Source organism: Pogona vitticeps, chromosome 4 (assembly GCF_051106095.1).
Source record: "Pogona vitticeps strain Pit_001003342236 chromosome 4, PviZW2.1, whole genome shotgun sequence".
Lineage (NCBI taxonomy): Eukaryota > Metazoa > Chordata > Lepidosauria > Squamata > Agamidae > Pogona > Pogona vitticeps.
In genome coordinates, this window is record NC_135786.1 from 68,329,547 (window position 1) to 68,352,903 (window position 23,357).

The 23,357-nt window shown below is 38.3% G+C and overlaps 1 protein-coding gene across 3 annotated transcripts in view; it reads right to left on the minus strand.

The window, feature by feature from the left end:
- EPS15 (epidermal growth factor receptor pathway substrate 15) overlaps window positions 1-23,357 on the minus strand; it is a 72,969-nt gene that overhangs the window by 19,689 nt on the left and 29,923 nt on the right. For all 3 annotated transcript variants that reach the window (XM_020788138.3, XM_072997610.2, XM_072997609.2), the window contains exons 9-15: window positions 19,618-19,821; window positions 19,384-19,529; window positions 17,660-17,816; window positions 15,298-15,383; window positions 8,676-8,748; window positions 4,397-4,558; window positions 430-627 (exon numbers count right to left, since the gene is read on the minus strand). In XM_020788138.3, coding sequence (XP_020643797.3) covers window positions 430-627; window positions 4,397-4,558; window positions 8,676-8,748; window positions 15,298-15,383; window positions 17,660-17,816; window positions 19,384-19,529; window positions 19,618-19,821 — 1,026 coding nt within the window. The remainder of the gene's footprint in view (window positions 1-429; window positions 628-4,396; window positions 4,559-8,675; window positions 8,749-15,297; window positions 15,384-17,659; window positions 17,817-19,383; window positions 19,530-19,617; window positions 19,822-23,357) is intronic.

The following is a 23,357-nucleotide window of genomic DNA, read 5'->3' on the forward strand; positions in this document are numbered from 1 at the left end:
AACTCCATATCTTTGTGGTCTAATTAATATAGCCAAAACCTGCTCATCTGAATGTAAGAAAAAGGTCTATGTCTGCTTGCAGAAGAACACCAAAAATGGGGCTGGGCTGGCCTCCCGTTAGAAGGAGTTCTAGAGTCTGGGAGCAATGACAGAGAAGGTCCTCTCCCATGTCCCCACCAAACGCACCTGAGATGGTGGTGAGACCAATAGAAATGCCGCCCCTGATTATCTTAACACCCAGACAGGCTCATAAAGGGACACATGGTCCTTGCGTTAGCTTGGATTATAACCATTAGGAATTTGTAGGTTAAAATGCCATTCACGACAGTGCAGTGATGAGAATTAAAGGTAAATGAAGAAATCAAAACAATGCAAGAAGAATAGAAGAGACATTCAAGAAAATCGGTTCTATTTTATAGAAGTTCTTACTGAAGTTATTTCTTGTTGTGAGTCACGAAGGTCCTTTTGAAGAGGCTCCAGCTGCAATCTTCCTGCCTCCACACATTTTTCAAGCTCTCCTGTTTCCTGCTGGAGTCTGCTTAGGAATTCTTGGGCTTTATTCAAATCATCTTTACATACTGAGATTTTTGATTCCTGATCAGTTATTTCTGCCTTTAGTGATGCAATCTGCAGATGGGAAGTTGAAGGTGAATAAATAAAAGAAGAAACTGCACAAAAATCTTCCTATCCATGTATCTGTGAAGATTCTCAGTCATCCAGGTGAGGTTATCAGGAAGATGAGTCATGACAACTGGACTTATTTTATTTACAAGTTTTTTTAGCCGTGCCATTACCAGTGGTCTCTTAGTGGCGTACAATGTTAAAACAATCACTAAAGCATTTATATTAATAAATCCTGTTGCTCATATGGCCACATATTTAATTAAAATGCTGGCTAAACAGAAAGGTCTTTGCCTGGTGCCAAAAAGCCAAGAGTGTTGGAGCCAAGCGGATCTCTATAGGGAGGGTGTTCCAAAGTTGGGGGGCAACAGCTGAGAAGGCCCTATTTTGGCATGCCATCCCACTCACCTCTTTCAGGGATGGGACCTTCAGAAGGGCCTCCTGTCCTGATCTTAGAGGACGGGCAGGCTCATATGGAAGAAGGCGGTCCTTTAGGTAACCAAGCCCTAAGCTGTTTAGGGCTTTATATGTCAAAGTAAGCACTTTGAATTGGGACCGAGCAGCAACTGGCAGCCAGTGTAAATTTTTCAGAACTGGCATGATATGAGTCAGTGCGGCGGCACAACTTACCAGCCGCGCAGCCCGGTTCTGTGCCAGTTGCAGTCGCTGGACTGTCTTCAAAGGCTGCCCCACGTATAGCACATTGCAGTAGTCCAGTCTGGTTGTTACCAGTGCATGTGTGACTGTTGCCAGGCTCCGCTCATCCAGGTAAAGGTGAAGTTGATATATGTTCTGCAGCTGTAAGAAGGCACCCCTGGACACCGAGTCTACCTGGGCTTTCAAGGTCACACCTGGGTCAAGGAGCACCCCCAAGCTGCAGACCCTGTCTTTTAGGGGGAGTGTAGCCCCATCTAAGGCAGGGAAATGGCCCTTTAACCTACTGTATGTGTCAGTTAACCTACTTATTAGGTTGAAACATTTGGCTACTCATTCAAATAGCTTCTTCAGTCTGAGGAGAGATGATAGGAGATCCCTGATATATCCTCCATGTTGGTTTCACTTCCCCCTGGTCTGAATAGGCTCCTTAGATGGACAAAGGAGGGACAGAGGCAGAGACGGGAGTCAAAATCCCACTTCTGCAGTCCTTCTTCATCCACTGTCATGAGTTGTTAACAGCCATTATCAGTGGTCTTTCTGGTGGGTGTGGTCCTGACCTTTCTGGAGATGGATGAAAGGGCAGTATGATAAACAGGAGACAGATTGCACCTAAGACCTCCACCCCTGTTGAGTGAGGGATTTTCTATATGCACATGTGTGGCCTCCCTGACCCCTCTTTCAAATCACCTATCTTCTTGGTCCAAAATGAGTAAGTCTTGGTAATCAAATGAGTGTCCTTTGTCCTTCAAATTAAGGAACACTGCTGATTGTGGTCCTGAGCCGTTACCCCTCCTGTGCTGGGCCATTCTCCTGTTTAGTGGCTGTTTCGTTTTTCCAATGTAGAGCTCCAAACACTCTTCTTGGCATTGGACCACATACACTGTATTGCTCCTGTTGTGTTTTGCTGTCTGGTCTTTTGGGTGGATGCGTCTCTGCTTTAGTGTGTTTGTGGGTTTGAAGTACATGGATATGTGGTGCTTACCAAAAATCGTTTTGAGCTTTTCAGACCAATGCAAAGAGGAGTGTTGGGTGGAGGCCGTAGGTACAATCTGTCTCCTATTTATCATGATGCCCTTTCGTCCATCCCCAGAAAGATCAGGATCACACCCACCAGAAAGAACACTGTTAATGACTGTTCATGACCCATGACAATGGGTGGAGAAGGACTGTAGAAGTGGAACTTTCACTCCCCACCCCACCCCCACCGCATCCTTCGTCCATCTAAGGAGCCTACAGTAGTTTCTATGGACGGAAAAGAGCAGATACGGATTAAATGGTTTTCAATGCATTCCTATGGGAAATGCAGATTCAACATAAGAACTTTTCAACTTGAGAACCACCTTCCAATACGGATTAAGTTCTTAAGTAGAGACCCGACTGTATTCAGACCAGGGGGGAAGTGAAACTAACAAGGAGGATATATTAGGGGTCTCCTACCAACTCTCCTCAGACTGAAGAGGCTACTTGGATGAGTAGCTAAATGTTTCAACCTAATAAAAAAGAAGTCCAGTTGCCATGACTCAACTTCCAGCTTCCCATCCATATTTTTTAAAAGGACAAAAGGAACAGACAAGCAAATATGTGAAGTGCCTTCTGCTATAGTTCTCCAAGCAGCAGTGCTAATGTAAGTCTGACATTTATTGTAGGATATTCTTCTCTGAAGAAGTACTTGGGCTACTTGGCACTCTCAAGATATTTTGGGCTGTATCCCTGAACACTGGCCATGTCATCTGGGACTTTTCGAAGCTGTAAGTCCAACTCATATGGAAAGTGTTGCACTATCTGCCCCTGTTGATGGCTTTTATTCCATATCCATACATGTATAGTATTAATTACTGTCCTTCATGATTAATACACAACAACAAAGTGTATAAAAGTACCTACAAAAGTAAATTCATGCATCCTACGATAAAACAGCTAAGGAGGAAAATACATAATTTCTGCTGAGCTTTATGACATAAACAGTTTTTCAATGAACGAAGTGATGGAGGGATTTCTACAAGATAAAGAGAATTGTATCAGATATATCTCTGCCTAACAGTTTCATAAGATTCAAAGTAATAATTCATGTATGGAATTGTGGCAATCTGCAATAAAACAGGACATGCTGAAGAGCCTCAGGGACACCAGAGACACAAGGGTTTGCACAATTCCTTTGACTAGGATGTCACACAGGTTATCACATTTTACCATGTTTCAGCATACCATACATTCAATATAGTTACATATTTATTTTATTCTTTTTAAAGAAAACTTTTCATAAATCAAGCTTCAAATGCCTCAGGTGTATGAATGTTAAGATTGGAACTCATCCAAACCTAAGCCAACATGTGATCTTTAAATAAAATCATGACAAAAACATTTCAAAATTCTCTAACATAATAGTTCGGATAAGATACCTAAACATAACGATAACATGAATTCCTGGAAAACCATAAACCTACAGAAGCATATGTAAACAGATTGGAGAACCCTTCTCCAAGAACATCTACCTGTCCAACCTACTCCTCTCAGGCCACATTACTGACAGTGTGTACCCTGAAGTAAATAAAGAAAAATAATACTAGGACTTTTTCGACAGTAGCATCCTCAAGTGTGGAATAAACTTCCATCAGAAATGAGACAGGGTCTCTCCCTACAGATCTTCAGAAGCTGATTAAAGATAAGAACTGTTTAAGAAGGCTTTCAGCAACATCCTAGGCTAATTTGCAAGCCCTGTGCGTATATTTGTAGCTCTGGCCACTGATTATTTTTATTATAATACATTTTATTTATTATGTTATGTGTCATGTAATTTGGTTTACTTGTTACCAGGCATTATCTTAAGTCACCTTTTCTGTTTCACTTTGTGCATTATGCTGTCTGATTTTCTTTTATTATTTTAGTTGTTACATACTAACAAGAGCCATATCATAATTACAACTAGATATCTTTTCTTCACTTGGCTGGGACTTAAATTTTAATCAATATTCAGCATTTTGCTGTTCACTTTACTACGGAATGATCACTACATTTTCCTATTCCAGCTCTTGTCTTCGTCATGTAAAATACACTCCTATTCTTCCACCGCAAATACAGAAAACGTGCATGTTTTTACAAAGGTGTTGCCAAGACCTACCAAATTAGCTTCCTCAGCACATTTCTGTTGAATGGTGTTAAGTTGCTCTTCCAGCTTGGCTTTCTCCTCATCAAGACCGTTAAGGATTTCCTCTGCTTCCTGCTTCTCAGCCAAGAGCTTCTGCAAGTTATTGCTCTCTCTCTTTACTTCATCCTGAAGATCCTGATTTTTTTAAAAAACAAAACAGAACCATCTGACTAATACTTTTCTAAGAAAAAGTACACAGAGAAGTTTGAATTTAAAGCGATGACACAGAAGTAGAACACTGAGAAAAGAGAGGCAATAGTGAAATTCAAGAGACAGCAGTTAATGTGAAAAAAGAGACACATGAAATGTATTGACCATGTTTTCCAAAAGAAAAAATGAATGAGTCACAATGAAGGTTTAATTTCAGAGACAGGCATCAAGAAAGGGAGAGATGCAATGCAGGAACAAAATAAGAAATTAAACATGTTCAGAGATGTTATTAGGTGATACCCTTGGCACTTTAATAACTGAGATGCTATTGGGCACTAGATGTCTGTAGACAGAAACATCAGATGGGCAAAATTGACACGGAAGGGGGTGGAGTAGGAAAAAAACCCACTCATATGTGACAAACATATTTTTAGTTGGATTTTTGGGCCACCAGTGAAAAGGTGGTCAGCAAGGGGAATAGACACAAATCATTACAGCATGTTGAGAGGACCTATTGCAAAATTCCTACAAAGTACAATAGATTCTTCCAAGAAGGGCAGAGCCTGTAAATTCAATTACATTTTATCTTAAAACTAAGTCAACCATCATCACTAGTAGAACTGCTTTTCAATTAACATGCAGGACCCCTTACATACAGGGCTGGACTTTCAGTTATTTGTCTACAAGACTGATAGGTTTCCTTTTAGCTTCCCTTCCTCACCCAAAAAGAATTTATTTATTTAATTTATTTATTAAATTTATACCCCGCCCATCTAGAACAAAGTCTACTCTGGGTGGCTAACAATAAACAGAACAAAAACAATATAATAAAATAAAAAATAACAATAGAATATAGTTCAAGATAGGAAAAAATATTCAAGTGATGACAGGAGAGAAAGCCTGCCTAAAGAACTAGGTCTTCAGTTTGCACTTAAAAACATCCAGCGAGGGAGCCAGACAAGATCTCTGGAGGCAGAGTGTTCCAAAGGCAAGGGGCCATTGCCGAGAAGGCGCGGTTTCTTGTTCTTTCTCTCCAGGCCTCCCTCGGCGTTAGGCCCCTCAGCCTGGCTAGAATGAGTGATTCGGGTAGATCTAGATGGGAGGAGGCGTCTGCTAGATATCGAGGTCCTAAACCATTTAGGGCTTTATATGTCATCATTAACATTTTGAAATCAATGCGGAAACGAATGGGCAACCAATGCAAAGCAACCAGAGTGGGGGAAGTATGCTGATATTTTCTTGTCCCAGTGAAAAGTCTGGTTGCCGCATTCTGCGCCATTTGAAGCTTCCACATCAATCTCAAAGGTAGCCCTATGTAGAGCGCAATACAGTAGTCTAATCTCGAGACTACAAGTGCATGGACCAGAGTGGTGAGGGCCCTGCCATCAAGATACGGACACAGCTGGGCAATCCGCCACAGATGGAAATAGGCAGAGCGGACTACTGACGCCACCTGCGTTTCCATGGTGAGCGCCGGATCCAGATGGACCCCCAAGCTGAGAGCCTCATTCTTCGCGGTGAGAATCAATCCACCAAAAGAGAAGGAGTTTCCCAAACCACTGATGGAGGGGCCACCCACCCTCAGGACCTCTGTCTTGTCCGGGTTCAGCCTCAGTCCATTCTCCTGCATCCACTGAAGCACAGCCTCCAGGTAGTGCTGAAGGGACGGAACGGCATCCACTGTGGTTAGAGAAAAGGAGATGTAGAGCTGGGTGTCATCAGTGTACTGATGGCATGAAGCCCTACACCCCCTGATGGCCCCACCCAGTGGCCTCATGTAGATATTAAACAGCATTGGGGAGATAATCAAGCTCTGCGAAACCCGACAATTGGGACTCCACAGGGCCGAAACACACTCCCCAAGCTGTACTCTCTGAGGATGGTTCTCCAAAAACGATCGAAGCCAGGCAAGCACCTGATCACCGATTCCCAGCTCAGACAGCCTTCCCAGGAGGATACCATGGTCAACGGTATCAAAGGCGGCTGAGATATCGAGGAGGGCCAGCAGAGACATTTTTACCCTATCGGACTCTCTCAGCAGGTAATCAAACAGGGTGACCAATGCCGTTTCCGGAATGTGGTGCGGCCTGACGCCCGACTGGAATGGATCCATGGCATTGGTTTCATCCAGAAGAGCTTGGAGCTGGTCAGCCACCACCCTCTCCACCACCCTGAGGAAAGGAACATTGGCGATGGGCCTATAATTGGCAGTATTGTCCACTGTCAAATTTGGTTTCTTCCTTATGGAACCTTGTCCTCCTGGAGAGACCTATTAATTATTGCTGTGGCCCATTTGGTTGTTGTAGGCCTGGCTGCTTTGATTAGCCAGGCTCGGCAAGGGTCAAGGGAGGAGGTGATGGCACTACAGCAGTCAAGCGCTTTGTCCACCATATCTGGTTTCACAGGCTGAAAGAGATTGAGTCTCATCAGAATCTATTTGGGATTGTACTTTCTTGCTACAATGTTCCGTGTCTAAGTCGCACTGGCCATGTGACCACGGAAGATTGTCTTCGGACAAACGCTGGCTCTATGGCTGGGAAACGGGGATGAGCACCGCCCCCTAGAGTTGAACACGACTGGACAAAAATTGTCAAGGGGAACCTTTATCTTTACCTTTCTTGCTACAAAACCGGTCACCACTATTTTTGCCATCGTGCCTTTCTGACACACCATATTTCTTAGCAAAAAGACTGGGAGTTTTTGCTCTGATAGCAGAATATGTAGAGAAAGGAGAAATGGTGACGACCACAGTGCAAAAATTCCTGTGGGAGATGTGCATGCTTCACAGGCTACATGCTGTCAACCCTGCCTTGAACTGTTGTGATAATCAGAAGAAACAAAAGGAAGAACCTAGCTCATAAACAAAGATTATTAGTAGGAAAGCAAACATACTCAACATTCCTGCCGCCTTTAGAAAAAGGAAATAATTCTGCAATGGGGTAGTTCTGCTCATAGTTCCAATCAACAGATTTGTGTTCCAATAAGCTTCCTGTAAAGACTGCAGCTTTAGTGGTCATACTAATAATATATATGATGAGGAACAAGGGCTTCAGTAGTATGTGATATAATAAGAACTTAAAAGGTTTGCCACTTGAAGCATGTAGTTTCAAGTCAAACAAGCTGACATATTATTTCAGGATCAGAACACACCCTCTATTCCCACATCTTTTTTCTTCTTCTAAACTCTAGATTAATTTTCTATTAATATAACTTCAGGAATCTTAGTTTAAAAAAAGAAAATGTCTGTACCAAATAAATTCCAGGTTGTATATATTATGCACTATTACCACCATATATATATTTCTGTTAGTATATCTGAATTATATCAGAATTATTTTTAAACAATAATAAAATCTAGGTTTTTAATGTTTGCTATGTTAAATATAAGGCCAGTTTTTAGTCAGATTTTATTGTTGTTTAAAAATACTTCTGATATAATTCAGATATACTAATAGAAATCCTTAGTTCTCCACAACATATCAAAGAACTGTTCACAAAAGTAAGCAACACAATAATCTTTTGCAAGATACTGCCTCATTTTTCTCGTTAGAAAACAGTACTAACAAAAATTCTGATAATAAATAACACTGCATCCTCAAAAAAGAAAGACCTATTATGCTTTCAAAGGAAGCTGCTTTTGCTTAGCAATTTAGAGCAAAAAGCATTTAGCATTCTACTATAACATAGATAAAATCATGTATTTAAAGGTTTAGGGTAAAACACTAATCACTTATGCATGGGCAATTTCAATTAAGTCAATGACCTTCCTGTCTGAAGAAATTAAGAGCCATGTTTCCAGCCTTTCCTTTTCATCAGACAAAAACCTTGAAGTGCAACATGGTTCAGTGTTTAGATTCTACCATCACCCACCAAAAGAACAGCTACAAACACCTCATTCTGTGATCATATTATTCTCATTTTCAAGAATAAAATGCCACATTTTCCCATCTAGGCCTCAATTTCTAAAAAGAAAAACAGATTACTTTCATCAGCATGTACAAAAAACCTTGTAATGCAATCTCTAAAGGGCACCCTGCTTATTGCGATATATTTTTCAGTATGCTATCAGTCAGCCAGATCCCAACATTAAAACAGTAATTACCTGCACCTCACTTGTCCTTCGTTTGATTGTGTCTTCTTTTTCCTTTAGGTCTTGTTCCACATTATTCTTTTCCCTGGAAGACCAGCAAATAATACAAGAATATTTAAGAACATCCACTACACCAGGTACTGTTATCCAGCCCCCTAAGCCAGTCTCTCCTTTGAAATACATAGCAGAACATTAAATGTCTATGAAACTCCTTTTCATACAAAAGACAACAGAAATAGCCTGCATATGCCAAGAATTAATAATACAAAAGATTCCCACTCTGCCAGACATGTGTAGGTGGAAAGAATAGCTGAAAGAAATAGCAGAGGGGAAAGGAAGGAATCAATGAGATACTGTCTTTGGTGATCTCACTGTTGCTATGGAGCAATGGTCGGGTGAAAAGGGGGAGTGATTGCATCAGCTCCCTTTCCGTTCTGTTTAACCCCTTTAAAGCAGGAGCTTTAATTCTAGTAAACCAAGTTACTTACTCTTTGTAATAGCCACGTGCTACCACATTAATACTATTTTAGCAGAAGGGTATGGATTTTAAGTACAAATGGCAGAGTGAATATCTTTCGCCATTTAGATGGCACGCATGAGGAGGATTTACATACAGTGGGTTCCAGTCTTCAGATGTATCCAAGGAATAACCAGCAGGATTTAAATGGCTACTAGCAGGGTTTTGCAGACCTCTGTAGGGAAGTGTTAGCACAAAAGTTTGCACAATGCTGCTATAGGTAGATTCTTCAGCAACTCTTGTGCTTCCATTAACCTTATCACAAACAAAAAAATCCCTCTGTGGGATATGTTTTCCTTTTCCTTTCAGAATATCCTAGCATCAGGTTTAAGATAGCTTTTCTCTGAGCCGCAAATGACAGAACACACAGTTTCTTCAGCACATTTGCTAGTATGTGATCTGATCTTAATATAATTTTATCAATGTCTTGGCCATTGAATCATGCAATATGGAACCTCAGTTTAACCATGGTTAATATCAATGCTGGTAGAATGCCGAAGTTAATTTAAGGCCAAATCAAGATAAGTCATTCCAAACTGCCAAGAAAGCAAACTATCTTTCTGTATGCCATGCTTGGTCTCCCAACCAGGGTTTATAAGATTGAGATCATGTCCAAATAGGACCCTTATCTAGTTAAAAAGTATTTATTTATTTAAAACATTTTACCCCACCTTTCTCCTTAGAAAAGGACTCTTTTTCTAATGGGTCCTTTTCTAAGGAGAAAGGACTCCTCAGAAAAGGAAAATTAATCAATAAAATGGTTTTCTGTTATAGTAAAGTACCAACTGGAAGGCTAAAAAAGCACATGTTTGTATTTATATATATATTTAAACAAAGAGTACTTCAAACTTTTCTAAGAACATTCATGCTATTTTGGTAATAGAGCCAAACATCTGCTCCAATAGAAAGAATACAGTTTAGTATCAAGTGGTCAGTGACATACTGGAGAGATAATAAATATCTGGCCATTTTCCACAACAATGCACAAAACCCCAACTCACACTCCAGCCCTTAAAGGCAAGCTGTGACTTATTTATATCTACAAAACATCACTGATTCACTTTCTGCTAAATATTGGGGTCAAGATGACATCTTTGCAAGACAGGCTAGCTATAACCTTCCTTAGCAATCTGCAATGCATGCAATGTACTACTAAAACAATCTTTAAAGCTGCCTTGCATCAAGCAAATGTCGTTTCTTTCAAGCGGACTTTGCTTCCAAGAAAATGCACTTTCCTATCCATTTCAATTTTGCCCAATATTAACTTCAAAGCAACAGAGATGACTGCATCATTTTCATGCTCTTCAATGCCTACATGTTAATTCCAAATTAGTTGTAAAACACATTTCCATTTTTGCAAGAGCCATAGAGAACAACTGCTAAAAAGAGACAGACTTTCACTTTTTGACAGCAGCACATTGGCCAAAACCCTATTGCTTAATGTAGAAAATCACACTAGAGTACCCCCGCTGAATCAATGGAGACTTTGTGGGTCAACTCTGTAATTTCCATTGATGCAAATTGGCTTACTCCAAGTGGAACTTACTATGTTAAAGTAAGCCACAAAGTAGGGTTATGTGAATTGATGGAACGTGTGGAGAGCTGCCTCACCAAATGCCCAATGATTCAATGGGTCTACCCTAGCACAACTTATTGCACTAACAGGATTTTGGTCATTATAAGACACAGTAGAGCCCCTGAGCCTTTTTCTTAACTTCTATTTAAGACCACAGACATTAAAAATGTATCAGAAAATTAATTTACAGCAAATAAGTTAACAAGTTAACTTGAAAGTTTATAAAACAGTTAATTAATACAAGCACTGAAGTCTGGAACACAAAATCTACAAATACTTAGTTCCTTTATATTTTTGATGATAGACCCCTTCTATTTTTTCGATCCAATGCAGCCAAAGGAGGTAGTTTGAGCTTAATTTGAGAAAATGAAGTATCACAAATGGCATCGATGAAAATATTATCTATTTATTTCATCTAGCATCTCCTTATGTTGTTCTCCAGACTTTAAAATATTTAAGAAAAGAAATCACAGAGCCTAAAAAGCCCCCACTATTGTCTTCAAGGTAACAGGGGGAATGGTTCAAAAAAATATTAAAAACTGAATTAAAGAATGAGGCAGTAGTAATCTCCCCTCCAGTGGTTCGACATGGGAAGCATTTTTTAAAATGAATTATTGAAACATTTTATTATATCCTTCTTCCATGAAAGAAACAAGAGGCCACATAATATTTTTGTTTCCTCTTTTGGAATTTCTAAAGACAGCCAAACATATTACAGTACTCATCTAGGTTAAGAATCCTAAAAAAAGTGCCTGATATGACAGCCTGCATAATGGCACTGACTGAATATGGGCAATGTTTATTCATCCCTCTTTAGCACCCCAGAACCTAGGGCTTTGAGAACTCTAAAATATTTTCTGACATTTATAATTGTCACGGTTAGTAAAAGTCCATTAAAGGTTCCTACTAGACTCACGTGAAACAGATACCAAAGTTTTGGCAAAATCACCATCTTAATAGTTGCTATTCCCCTCACTCTAGATAGTTTTAGTTTTTCAAATATTGTCATATTTACCTAGCCTGATGCAGTAGAAGTAGTGGGTGGACAGTTTTTCTTAATTATAAACCTCTACTGCATCAGGCTAGGCAAATATTACAGATCTTAAATAGTGAACAGAAGGGGCAACAAAGGACAAACCTGTTTTGCTTCTCCATTAATAGGTATTGTAAGAGAGTCCACAACTGCTTTTAATTGGTTTATACTACGATTGTATTATAAAGTACACAGGCTACACAAAAAAGACCCTACATCTGTCTTGTCACATACTTTTAGGAGAATATTCTATCCTGACCCATTGAAAGTTTTTGTTGCATCAAAAGATGTCATCGCATGTATGGCTGGTGCTATGATGAACAACAGTGAAAAGCCTTCTGACAGAAGACATCAAATGACAGACTGGGTTTTCTCCCACATACAATTTTATTCCTTCCCCCAATCTATTTGCCAGAATTTCTATAAAAAAATTACAGTCCTGGTTAATTAGAGTAATGGTATGAAAACAGTCAATTTCTTTGGTTCGGGGAATAAGGATAATTCATAATAATTGCCATGAGGGAGGGACAAAATAAAGATGAAGTCGACCAAGTTTATCACTGAACGTCTATACTACCCTCTCCGTAAGACATCAAGCCCAGGGCCCTGATGAGGTTTCATTTTCTAAACTCCTCCATCAGTACATCCACTGTAATTGAACAGTTTAGTAAAGCTTTTCGAGTAACTTTTTAAAAATTCAAACTTTATTATTTAAAAAAGAATACAAATTCTGTAACAATTCACAAAAAAGAAACAGACATGTTCCATTTCTTACTTTATCAGCCTAATACATAACAAATATTTCAGATTTTTATGTGTACCTTACAATTTTTTTTCATCCTCTGACCGTATGACCATTTAGTTAACAAAGCCATATTGTAGACACAATTAAACCAGTTATTTATAGAATGGGGCTCTTTTTTAATTCGTTTTTTGTTATAGCTATCTTCATAGCGGCAAGTAGACTTTAGACCTATTCTACCTCTGATTCGTTAACCAATCTTTTATGTAACCCGACAGTTATCATAAGATCCAATGGAATATTGCTACATAAATTATTATCAATAAATTCAACCACAATACACCAAAAAAGTCAAATTTTATATATACTATAAGGTGCAAGTTAGCGCTGAGAGTATTCTACAAAAATTCTCTCTCAAGCTAATTGAACTTAATTTTTAATTAACATTTTCTCACGTCCATTTCCACTCTGTTAATATTGTAAGTCTTTTTAAATTAATTGATTAAATACAGATTCTTTTAGGTCAGGAAGATGAATAAAAAATTCATCTATCCATTGCTAAAAAATACAGCCCTTAACAGAAGTTTGTGAAAAATTTAAGAAGAGCTCATTAATTTTGGAAGACTGAAAAATCTTCCCAGTTTTATTTCGATAGATGAAATTTGATTTTTTAAAAAGTTTTATTTTCCTGATGTAATTTGCCAAAAGCTTAGAAATGTTATTACTTAATTCACAAAAATGTGTGATTAACTAGCTATGTATCTCTAGAGAACTGATTAATCTTCATGTTTTTAGCTTTTTTATTTATTTTTTTAGATGTCAGTATACTAATCCTTTTTGAATTTATTTTCTAAGTTTTTAATCTTTTCAAGAAGTTGATTCCTTACCACTCTAGACAATCTTTCAATATAACCTATTTCTTTTTTACAGTCACCTCTAACAGTTCTCTTAAAAGTGTCCCAAAATAAGTTAGCAGACACCTCCTGAACAGTTTTCCATAATCAAGTTAATTAGCATAGATATCATTTAACCCTAGAAAATTCTATTGTTAGTATAAAAGGATTTAATAAGCAGTAAAAGGGTTCAATATGGTCATTGGAGAGTAGCAACAATGTTTGTACCAGTGCATGACCTGCAGCAGTTATTTGGCTAACTGCTGAATAATTAATATAATTAGCCCAGTAACAAGACACCAGAATTCAGTCAATCCTTGAGTATACATCACACTGATAAGAACAGAAGGGGTAGTTTCATTTGTTTGGATGACGTCATCTCCAAACATCTGTCAAGTAAAATTCTGTTATGATGGCTGAAATCCTGTTGCTTTGTTACACAAGTGAAAGTCAAATGGCATAACATTCCATTACTGGATTTCTCAGGGGGCATGCACCTCTTGGATTGGTGTATACTGGAAAATCCAGCAGGAACTTGTTATCTGTCAGCTAGAACATATTGACAGTTAGGCTCTTTTCTTTTGTAACAGGATTTTCTTTTCTAAAGCAATAGGATTTCAGCCATATGTCAAACTAGAACAAGGTTTTGAGTTCTACAGCAACTAATGTCCAGCTGGTCCACAGCACCATGCCTTATTTGTTTTTGAGTGGGTTACTTAACCTGTTGAAATTAAACAAAGTGATTTGTATCATGGTCCTTTAAAACTTACTTGGGTATACTCTTTAGAATATATCTGCCATACATAGGATTCATAAGATTGTATTTTCCTTAGTCAGATCAGTAAGATTGCTTGAAGCAGGAAGCTGGGTACAAAGAGAGGCCTACTGAATCATCACAAAACAAGTTAGGTAGGGCTTCCCCACTCAGCAGATTCTGATTAGACATGGGACAGTCATATTTATATCCCTGGGGATATGAATATCGGCACGGAAGGTGCCTAGAAAAACCGGACCCTACCCTCTGAATCAGCAGGTCCACCCACCATGCGTGGCCAGTGTTGTTCCCGTCGCTTAATAGCTAAGTGGGGAGACTCGTCATCCTGCCTCTTCACCAGAGAGGTTGGTGGTGTGGGAAGGCAGGGAAGCACTGGCCAGGCTCCTTCCACAATTGGTACGATGAGAACTATACTGGTTGAACGTTACGCACAGCAAGGGGAGACTGGACCTGCCAGTATGGGGCGGGGGGGGGAGGAGAATCCAGTTTTCCCAGGCACCTGTGGTGCTGATATTTGTATTCATTTCCCAGGATAGAGATGCAAATATCCCATGTCTAATTCTGATCAGAAGAGCCTAATTTTTAATGTAACCAGGAACTCAGAGGTAACAGAAAGAAGTAAAGATTTGGCTCCAAAGAGAATTACTGTCAAATGTGTGCATTTTTATGATACAGTCAGATAAATATTCTGTTGCCACTGCAAACTGTAACAGTTCATCTCTGTGAATTTGCACAATTGTGGCAAGATTTGAAGAATCAAGGTTATGACATCCAAAAATCCAAATTTTTTTGAACATTTTGTCCTGCTCTCAACATTAGCTGCTCTCATCAACCTTAATGTAGTTCAACATTCTGCTTTGTTGAAAACTAGAGCCAGCTTCATCTAGGTCTTCTGCTTTGTCCAAATATATTTAAACCTCCAGCAGCTTTTAGACCCTAATAACATGCTCCTAGATTGTACTTATTTCATTGTTAACAGTTCTGATCTGTTTATAATTATTAACCTTACTATTTAAAAGTGCAAGTTACAGAAATATTGAAATCATTTGAAATTAAATGAAAACACACAGAAAAAAACAAAACATTTTCTTTGCTTACCTCTGTAGATCAACTATTTCGTTGCTTAAACTATCTAGCTCTTTGATTGCAGAAAAATCTGCTACAGGGCTCAATCCTAGCGTGTTCTGCAATGTTAGCAAGAAAATATGTTTTTTCCTGATCAATATTCAGAACAGGAAGACCAATTTATAGTGATGCAAACAGCCCATATGGTATCTAGTCCTTAGTAGGGGGAAGGGACACCTGTTATGACCACAACGTCTGTACTGAAATTACAAATTAAGAGTCAACAGCTGAACATTTCCTTTGATATTACTAGTTTCTCTGATGCTGGGACTGAACAAAATATTCAGGAGCTTGTTTGCTTGCTACATATATGTATCATTCAAAAAAATCAAACACCAATACAAAGACAGCTGTATAGACAGAATGCTACATACTCTGTATATTGCCTCATTAGGTGCTTATATGCTTTCCATTATAACTTTTATCTCATTTACATTAGTTACAATTTTACATAAAGCTTGGATTTCTATTCTATGCGCTACTTAACAGCTGCATTTATAAATTTGTAGCTCTTTGCACAACAGCAAACACAACAATGTAAGCTTGCCACTCTCATATAGAAAGCAAGGAGTAGGAAATGAAATTTTCAGAGCATAGTTTAGCATGCAGCTAAAAGCACCAAACAGCACTTGATTAGAAGGCAATCAAAGTTTTTCAATTACACTTCCACCCAATTAATAAAATACACAACTGCTGAATTACCTGAAATGTTCCACAAGATTGTGCTAGTTTGTAATACCTCCTCCACCAGCTTTTCAGCAGAACAACATCTGTCAACTTTACTAATTTATACAGTCAGCTGCTTAATAGTGAATGCACCCACTTAGAAACTGCATTAGTCTACTGTGTTAAAACTTGAGCCTTCACAGACTGTTTTGACAAGGAAGTTGAAAACATGCTTATATGGCATACCTCTTGTATCTGGGCATATTCAATCCCAGAAAATTGATAAGAAGAAATAAAGACTGTTTATGCCTAAAATATTTCAAGTACTGTTGCCTTCCTATAGGTAACAAGATAAAGTACCCAATATACTATTCTGTAAAAAAAAATTAAATGCAGCAAAAACCTTTGGATAAGAATGGCTATTATGAAAATAGGATTAATATTCATAGAATTAAGCAGCATCCTGCTGTTCCAAAGAAAATGTGATATGAGTAAAATACTCATTATTAAACAGTCAATATTGGAAAAGTGAAGAATCTCTAACCTTGAGATGGCAGATTTAAGAAACTGACAGTATAATAAAGATGTAAAGCAGAATGGTGCAGAATGGAAAATATAGTCCAAACTAGGAAAGACATAGAAGGAAAGCAAACATACAAAAAATATTAGTAAAGCAAGAAAGAAAAGCAATTTTTCCCAAAATAATGTAAAAATAAACCTGATTATTATTGACTTCAAACAAAATGCAGCATATTTAAGTGCCATTTCTGGGCAAGAGTTCAGTTTATTTTGGAGATTTATGTGGCTTAGCACAACCAAGGAGACCTTTAATTCAGATTTCAATGTAGTATACTGTTTTTTACTTGGTACATGCTGTTTAAAAATAAACAACATAACCATCATATATAAGACATGATAAACCTATTTAAAGTGAAATTATTATAGTAAATTCCTGTTAAGAGGTTAGAAATCATGCAACTCCTCAACAGGACACATTGAAGATATAAGGGAGGGAAAAAAAGTAGATGTTATCTTCTGACAAAAAGCTCCTAGCATATATAGGAGACCTTCTCCCTGACTGTAATACTGACAGCAATTTGTCTATGTGAAATTTACAACAATAGTAATTATAATCTTAGAACTGTAGATCTGGAAGAAATTGTATGGGTCATCAAGTCCATCATATTTCTCCTGTGTATATAAAACTACCCCTGATACTATAGGGAGTCTCATCCATCCCAGATTTGTATCAAATCACTACCATAATGAAACATGGCAGGACCAAAGTAAACTGAGCATATTTCTGCTTGCAAAAGGTCAAACAGGAGCTTTTCCGCAACAAATCCCGTCAAATTTTCAAAATGCCTTTAGAAAAATGGATTGCAATCCATGAAGGCTTAGACTGAAAGGAATCTGCTATTTTTAATGGGGCCTCAATACTTTTCTTTTTGTTGTCCAATTTTTCATTTTCTTTGTCTAAACATCTGCTTGGTTGGCCAGAATGATGGAGAGAAATATCAATAAAGTGAGTAAACAACACTTGAATTCATTCATTCAAGTATTTATGTTAAGCAGCATAATTTACAGCACCATATTCTCATATTAAAAATAAATTATAATGTCTTCTTTATGTCAAAGTATTTTGATTTTCTCCCCTGTGAACTGTCACCTTTTGTAGAGTGGTTCTCTCTGATGGAGGAATCATCTCTGCAGTTAGCAGTTGAGGAGGATCTATGCCCTTTGTCAACTTCTGATTGATGAAGTGGAAGGCCAAAGCAAATTGTTCTTTGGACAATTTCCCACAGTCCTTTGTGTCACACAGAGCCCTGTAAAAGCCATTTAAAAAAAACACAGTCATGTTGCTGTCAAGCTTGAAAATCATGCAGTTTGGGGAATTAGTGACATAACAGCTATCATTACAACTTTAAGGACAAATGCATAACTATCATCTCAACATAGCAAAGAGGAACATTAGCAGATACTAGGGGGCATTTAAAGGGTGAAAGCAAATCCCTTATCTACAACGAATACAAGATTCAGTAAGTACTTGACTGACCACTGCTGGAAAAAGGACCTTGACTTAGACCTTAGTCAAATCTAGTGAAGTTATTTTTCACAAAGAAATAAGTATAATATTTGTATTTTTCTATTGACCGCAGCTATGAGAATTAAATTTCTTGTTTTCTTAGTGTTAATTAAGGGTCACTAGTTAGCAACTGTTAGTTAAATCTTCAGTGTCAAGTATTTTGTGTGCTAGGTGCATTTACCAAGTTGATCACAGTATACATACACATTAAGATGAATGAAGCAATTATAAACAACACTTTCTCTAAAATGCACTTTTGAGGGGAGGCACCAAGAGTGTCTGTGTTTTTTAATATAGCCGTCTTGGTGGCTACATAGTCTGAATAGACATGAGGCAGGGAAAGTTAAAAAATGTAAACACAAAAGAATCTCATAAAGGTCAAAACAGCTGTCCCTCAATTCAGCCTCCTGAAATACCGGCTGGTTTAAGACTCTGAAGTTGCAGTCAATGTGAGACAAGTGGGCCTTTTGACATGGCACTGTGAATATCCTCTGTCCAGTGCCACCAAACCTATCTCCTTTCCCAGCCTCCTCCTGCCCCTTCCAGCACCAATCTTCTGTCCTTGCCCATTTCTATGAGTCACTCATTGAGATACGTCCACCATTTTGTGCCAGACCCCAAATGATTAGATATGTTTATCTGGCCAGGTGGCGACAATGGTGCATCTGTAAGAAAGCCTACCCAACACAGGTCTCTGATCCACAGTAGTTCCATAGTTGTCCCCCATAACTTATATTACCTAAAATCTAACGCCTGATGTAACATTTATCTTGGATCTGAGCGGCTTGGGGCACAACTACACTGTCAAATTAAATTGGGATCAGGTTTGGGTTTTTAGAAATCAATCTAACATTATGTGGTTTTTGTGCTGCTGTGTGCATCCACAGGGAACAACTTTTAAGTCTGATGGCAAGTTATGTGCTACGTCCAGCATTCTAGTTCCCCATTTTCCTAGTTTTTGCTTTGCACTGGGAACTTAATTCTTCATCCTGTTTTTTTAGGCAGAGCTTGCTCACTCTGAGATAGCTAGACTAGAACTCAGCAGCTTTTATTCAGCAATGCCAGCATCACCACACCAACACAACACACAACTACTGTAACAGCTGTTTCTTCTGTCATTTAAGAATGGCCATATCTGGTAAATTGCATTTTTTTGCCACTGTTCTCCACATGGCTGACAGGGCTGGGCATGTACACTTGAAATATTACTGCTATGGGTTCACAGCACTTGTTAAGTAAGGATATGTTTTCAATTGGTTCAAGCCAAAACATTAGTTCTCTACAAGAACTGATATAAACAAACTTACCAGATACGTGCAAGTAAGGTAGATGGCAGACCAGTCTTTAAGAATAAATCTCTAGCTTCCACCCCAGATACAAAGCCATCCACGTCTTTATCAATTTTTAAAAAGATTTCATTATATTTTATCTGATCTGCAGACGATACAACCCACTGTGGGGGAGAAAAGGAAATGCAAATTGAATTTCCAGTAGGCATTATGAAGGCAGAAGGACAAAGTGCTGCTTACTGGCAGGTATACCTGTGTTAATGATGGTGTTTTAGATGGCAAGAGGCCTACAGGTCCTATGGACTGTTGAAGATCTTTACCAGATGTTGAAGGGGGCACCAACTGCACTGTGCCTGGTAGACCAACCCCTTTTCTTTTAGAAGGTGGCACCAATGCTGGAGGCAAGGACATTGGCACAGGTTCTTTTTCAAGAGCACAGTAAACCAAGAACATGGCCTAAACAAATGGAACAAAAGAGGAATAAAGCACAGGTTTACTAGCAAATTTAGTTACACATTGTACTACAGCAGTCTTAAACGGGTAAAGCAATGAAATATCATATATTCAACTTCTGCTTTCTTCTGTCTCAAGTGACTATCGTGATTCTTAAAATTACATTCTGGAACTACATTTTTTAAAAAAACTAAATAGTTTCATTAAACACTGATTAAAAATATTTGTGATCACAGAGAATAATAACATTTATTGATTAAAGTTTAACCAATAGCTGAAACATAATCATTACTTTTTATAGTTTTATAAATTTAAGCTACACTCATAAGTTGAAGAAACTTGTGAATACATATACAGTTGTACTCAAAATTATTCAACCCCCATTGCAAATCAGGTTTATTGTCAAAATCTACAGATTTTCAGATATTTGCAATGAACAAATCAATTCAAAGCAATTGAAACAGCTGAACACAATGAATGCTTCAAGTGGTTTCTCCAAATTCAACTGAAAATGCAACTTTTAATGAGTTCTGCAGTCTCAAAATTATTTAACTCCTTCATGGCAAGCATCTTTAGTAGAGAACCCTTTTGTTGCTATGACCTGTTGCAAACAAGATGCATAGCCAGACACCAGATTCTGGCAGTTTTCCTGAGGAATCTTAGCTCATTCCTCATGACCAATGGCCTCCAGTTCAGCCATATTCTTGGGTTTGTATCCTGCAACTGCCTTCTTCAAATCCCACCAGAGATTTTCTATGGGGTTCAAGTCAGGCAGTCGACTGATGGTCACTATCGAATCTTCCAGGACTTCTTCTACAACCAACCCTTGGTGGAATCAGAGGAATGCTTGGGATAATTGTTCTGCTGGAAGGTCCAATGAAAGTCAAGCTTCAGCTTCCTCACAGACAGCATGACATTTTCTCCTAGGATTTCCTGATAATTCAATTAATTCAGCTTGTGTTCCACACACTGCAGGTTTCCAGTATCAAAGCAACCCCAGAGCATCACCTAGCCACCACCATGCTTAACTGTAGTGTTCTTTTCAGTGTATGCTTCATTCTTCTTCCTTCAGACGTATCGCTGATCCATCAGGCTGAAAAGTTCCAGTTTTGGTTGTTGTGGTTTTTTTGGGCTCTTTGACCGTGTTCTGAAGGTTGTTCTTCCTAACGTTTCGCCAGTCTCTGTGGCCAGCATCTTCAGAGGACAGCACTCTGTGCTCTGGTGTAGCTTGCTTGGGAGTTGAGTATTTATGGCTGTGAGATAGGCTTTTGTCCTTTTCAGGAGATGGGTGATTAATGTGTTTTGTTGTGGGTGTATTGTTGTGATAAGGAGGAGAGATTATCTGTCACTGTGATTGATGGGTGTCATTAGCTGGTCTTTTGTGTGTAGTGATTCCCATTCCTTGTGGTTGGGTAGAGTTCGTTGACCTTTTGCACGCTGTATTTTTCAGAGCTATAAGCCAAGTTTTGTTGAGTTTCAAACTTTCCTCTTTTTTGTTGAAGTTCTGCTGGTGCTTGTGGATTTCAATGGCTTCCCTGTGCAGTCTAATGTAATGATTGTGGTGTTGTCCAGAATTTCAGTATTTTGAAATAGAATTTCATGTCCAGTTTGTTTAGGGCATGTTCTGGTAAATTGTTTAGGGCATGTTCTGGTAATTTCAGCTATTGCCAATTTTTCTGGGTGTTTTAGTCTGCGGTGTCTCTCATGTTCTTTGATTCTTGTGCAGATGCTTCATTTTGTGGTTCCGATATCTGGCCACAACCGCAAAGTTCCAGTTTTGTTTCATCCTCCACAGAATGGAATTCCAAAACTTCTGTGGCTTATATGTATATGATTTTGAGTATATTAGATCTGACTTTTTTGTGCTCTTGGAACAGTAGTGGCATACGTCTTGGAGTTCTGGCATGGAAACCTTCTGTGTTTAATACATTCCTTACTGTGCAAATTGAAATGTCAGTGCCTGTTGCCACCATGTCTTGCTGCAAGGCTTTTGCAGTCACTTCAGGATTTTTCTCAATCTGCTTTCTCAAAAATCTGTTTGTAGCTGTTGATAGCTTCCTTTTTCTGTCCCATCCAGGTAGTGCAACCACTGTTCCCTTAACTCTGAACTTGCAAACTATATAATCATCATTATCATCTTAGAACTGCAGAGCTGGAAGGGACCCTATGGATCATCAAGTCCAGCTCCTGTCAAGGAGGCACCGTGGGGAATCGAACTCCCAACCTCTGGCTCCACAGCCGGATGCCTAAACCACCGAGCTATTCAGCAGTGTTTCTAGGAAAATTCAGTGCCTTCACTATCTTTTTGTATCCTGTCCCTTGCTTGAGAAGGGCGATGATATCTTCTCTTAACTTTTTGGACCATTCTTTTGATTTATCCATTTTTCTAACATAGAGTCAGATGTGACACTCACCAAACCCCTAGCCAGTTCAGGTATTTCATCTGTTCCAGCTCAAGCACACCTGGTACAACTAGTGAAACTCTTGATTAGTTGCATCATATATGCCTGAGACAACACCTGTTTTGCATATATGTGCTGTTGTGAGGGATTCTATTCAGGGCATTAAATAATTCTGAGACTGCAAAATTCATTAAAAGCTGCATGTTCTGTCGCTGAATGTGGAGAAATCACTTGAAGCATCTGTTGTGTTGAGCTATTTTAATTCCTTTTGTTTGATTTATTCATTCCAAATTGAACATCTGTAATGTCATTGAAAGTCTAAATTTTGACAATAAACTTGATTTGCAATGGAGGTTGAATAATTTTGATTATAACTGTACCGTCACTGACAAGGAAACTAGAACACTTACTCGTATTTTTTATTTTATTTTCTACGGTGACTTGTAGACAGAGAGAAAAAGGCAGGATATGCTTTTAAGAAGCTAAAAAGAGTCATTCCCTAAGAAAAAGAATTTGATGAAGTCAATTCAAGGAATTTCAGACAACACTTACGAAACAAAGTTGAGATCTTACCCTAAACATATTTCTGATAGCCTTGTGTTAATAATAAATATGTTTTTCTCAATTTTAAGTGCTATCAATTTATTGCATCTATAAATATTTACATAAAACTGTAAATATTTATAGTTATATTTTAACAAAAATAATGTCTTCATTTTTGCGGATTTTGTGTTCACGCCTTTTTGAAAAAATTGTACAAGAAATAATAAAACAAATACTTGTATTACTTGGGAGGAAAGCAAAAGCCACAATGTCATAACCAGTCATCATTTGGGAAATTTACATAGTTAGGACCCACTAACTGCTTCTCCTCTTTTCCCAAATCAGTTATTTGCTTAAAGAAAGAAATCAAAACCGACATGAAATGAATGACAAGGAAAAAAACTGCAATCAGCTTTTATACAAATGACTGTATACCATTCAGCATTTCACCTATGAAGACTTACAGGACACTTTTTGCAATATAGCTGCAATGATATGAAGTAATTAAATACTTAGTTCTGATCCTTAAGTAACTTCAGAAAGTTCAGAAAAAGTTTCCCGTTCGGTAGTTCCACTTCCCAAACAATGTAAAAA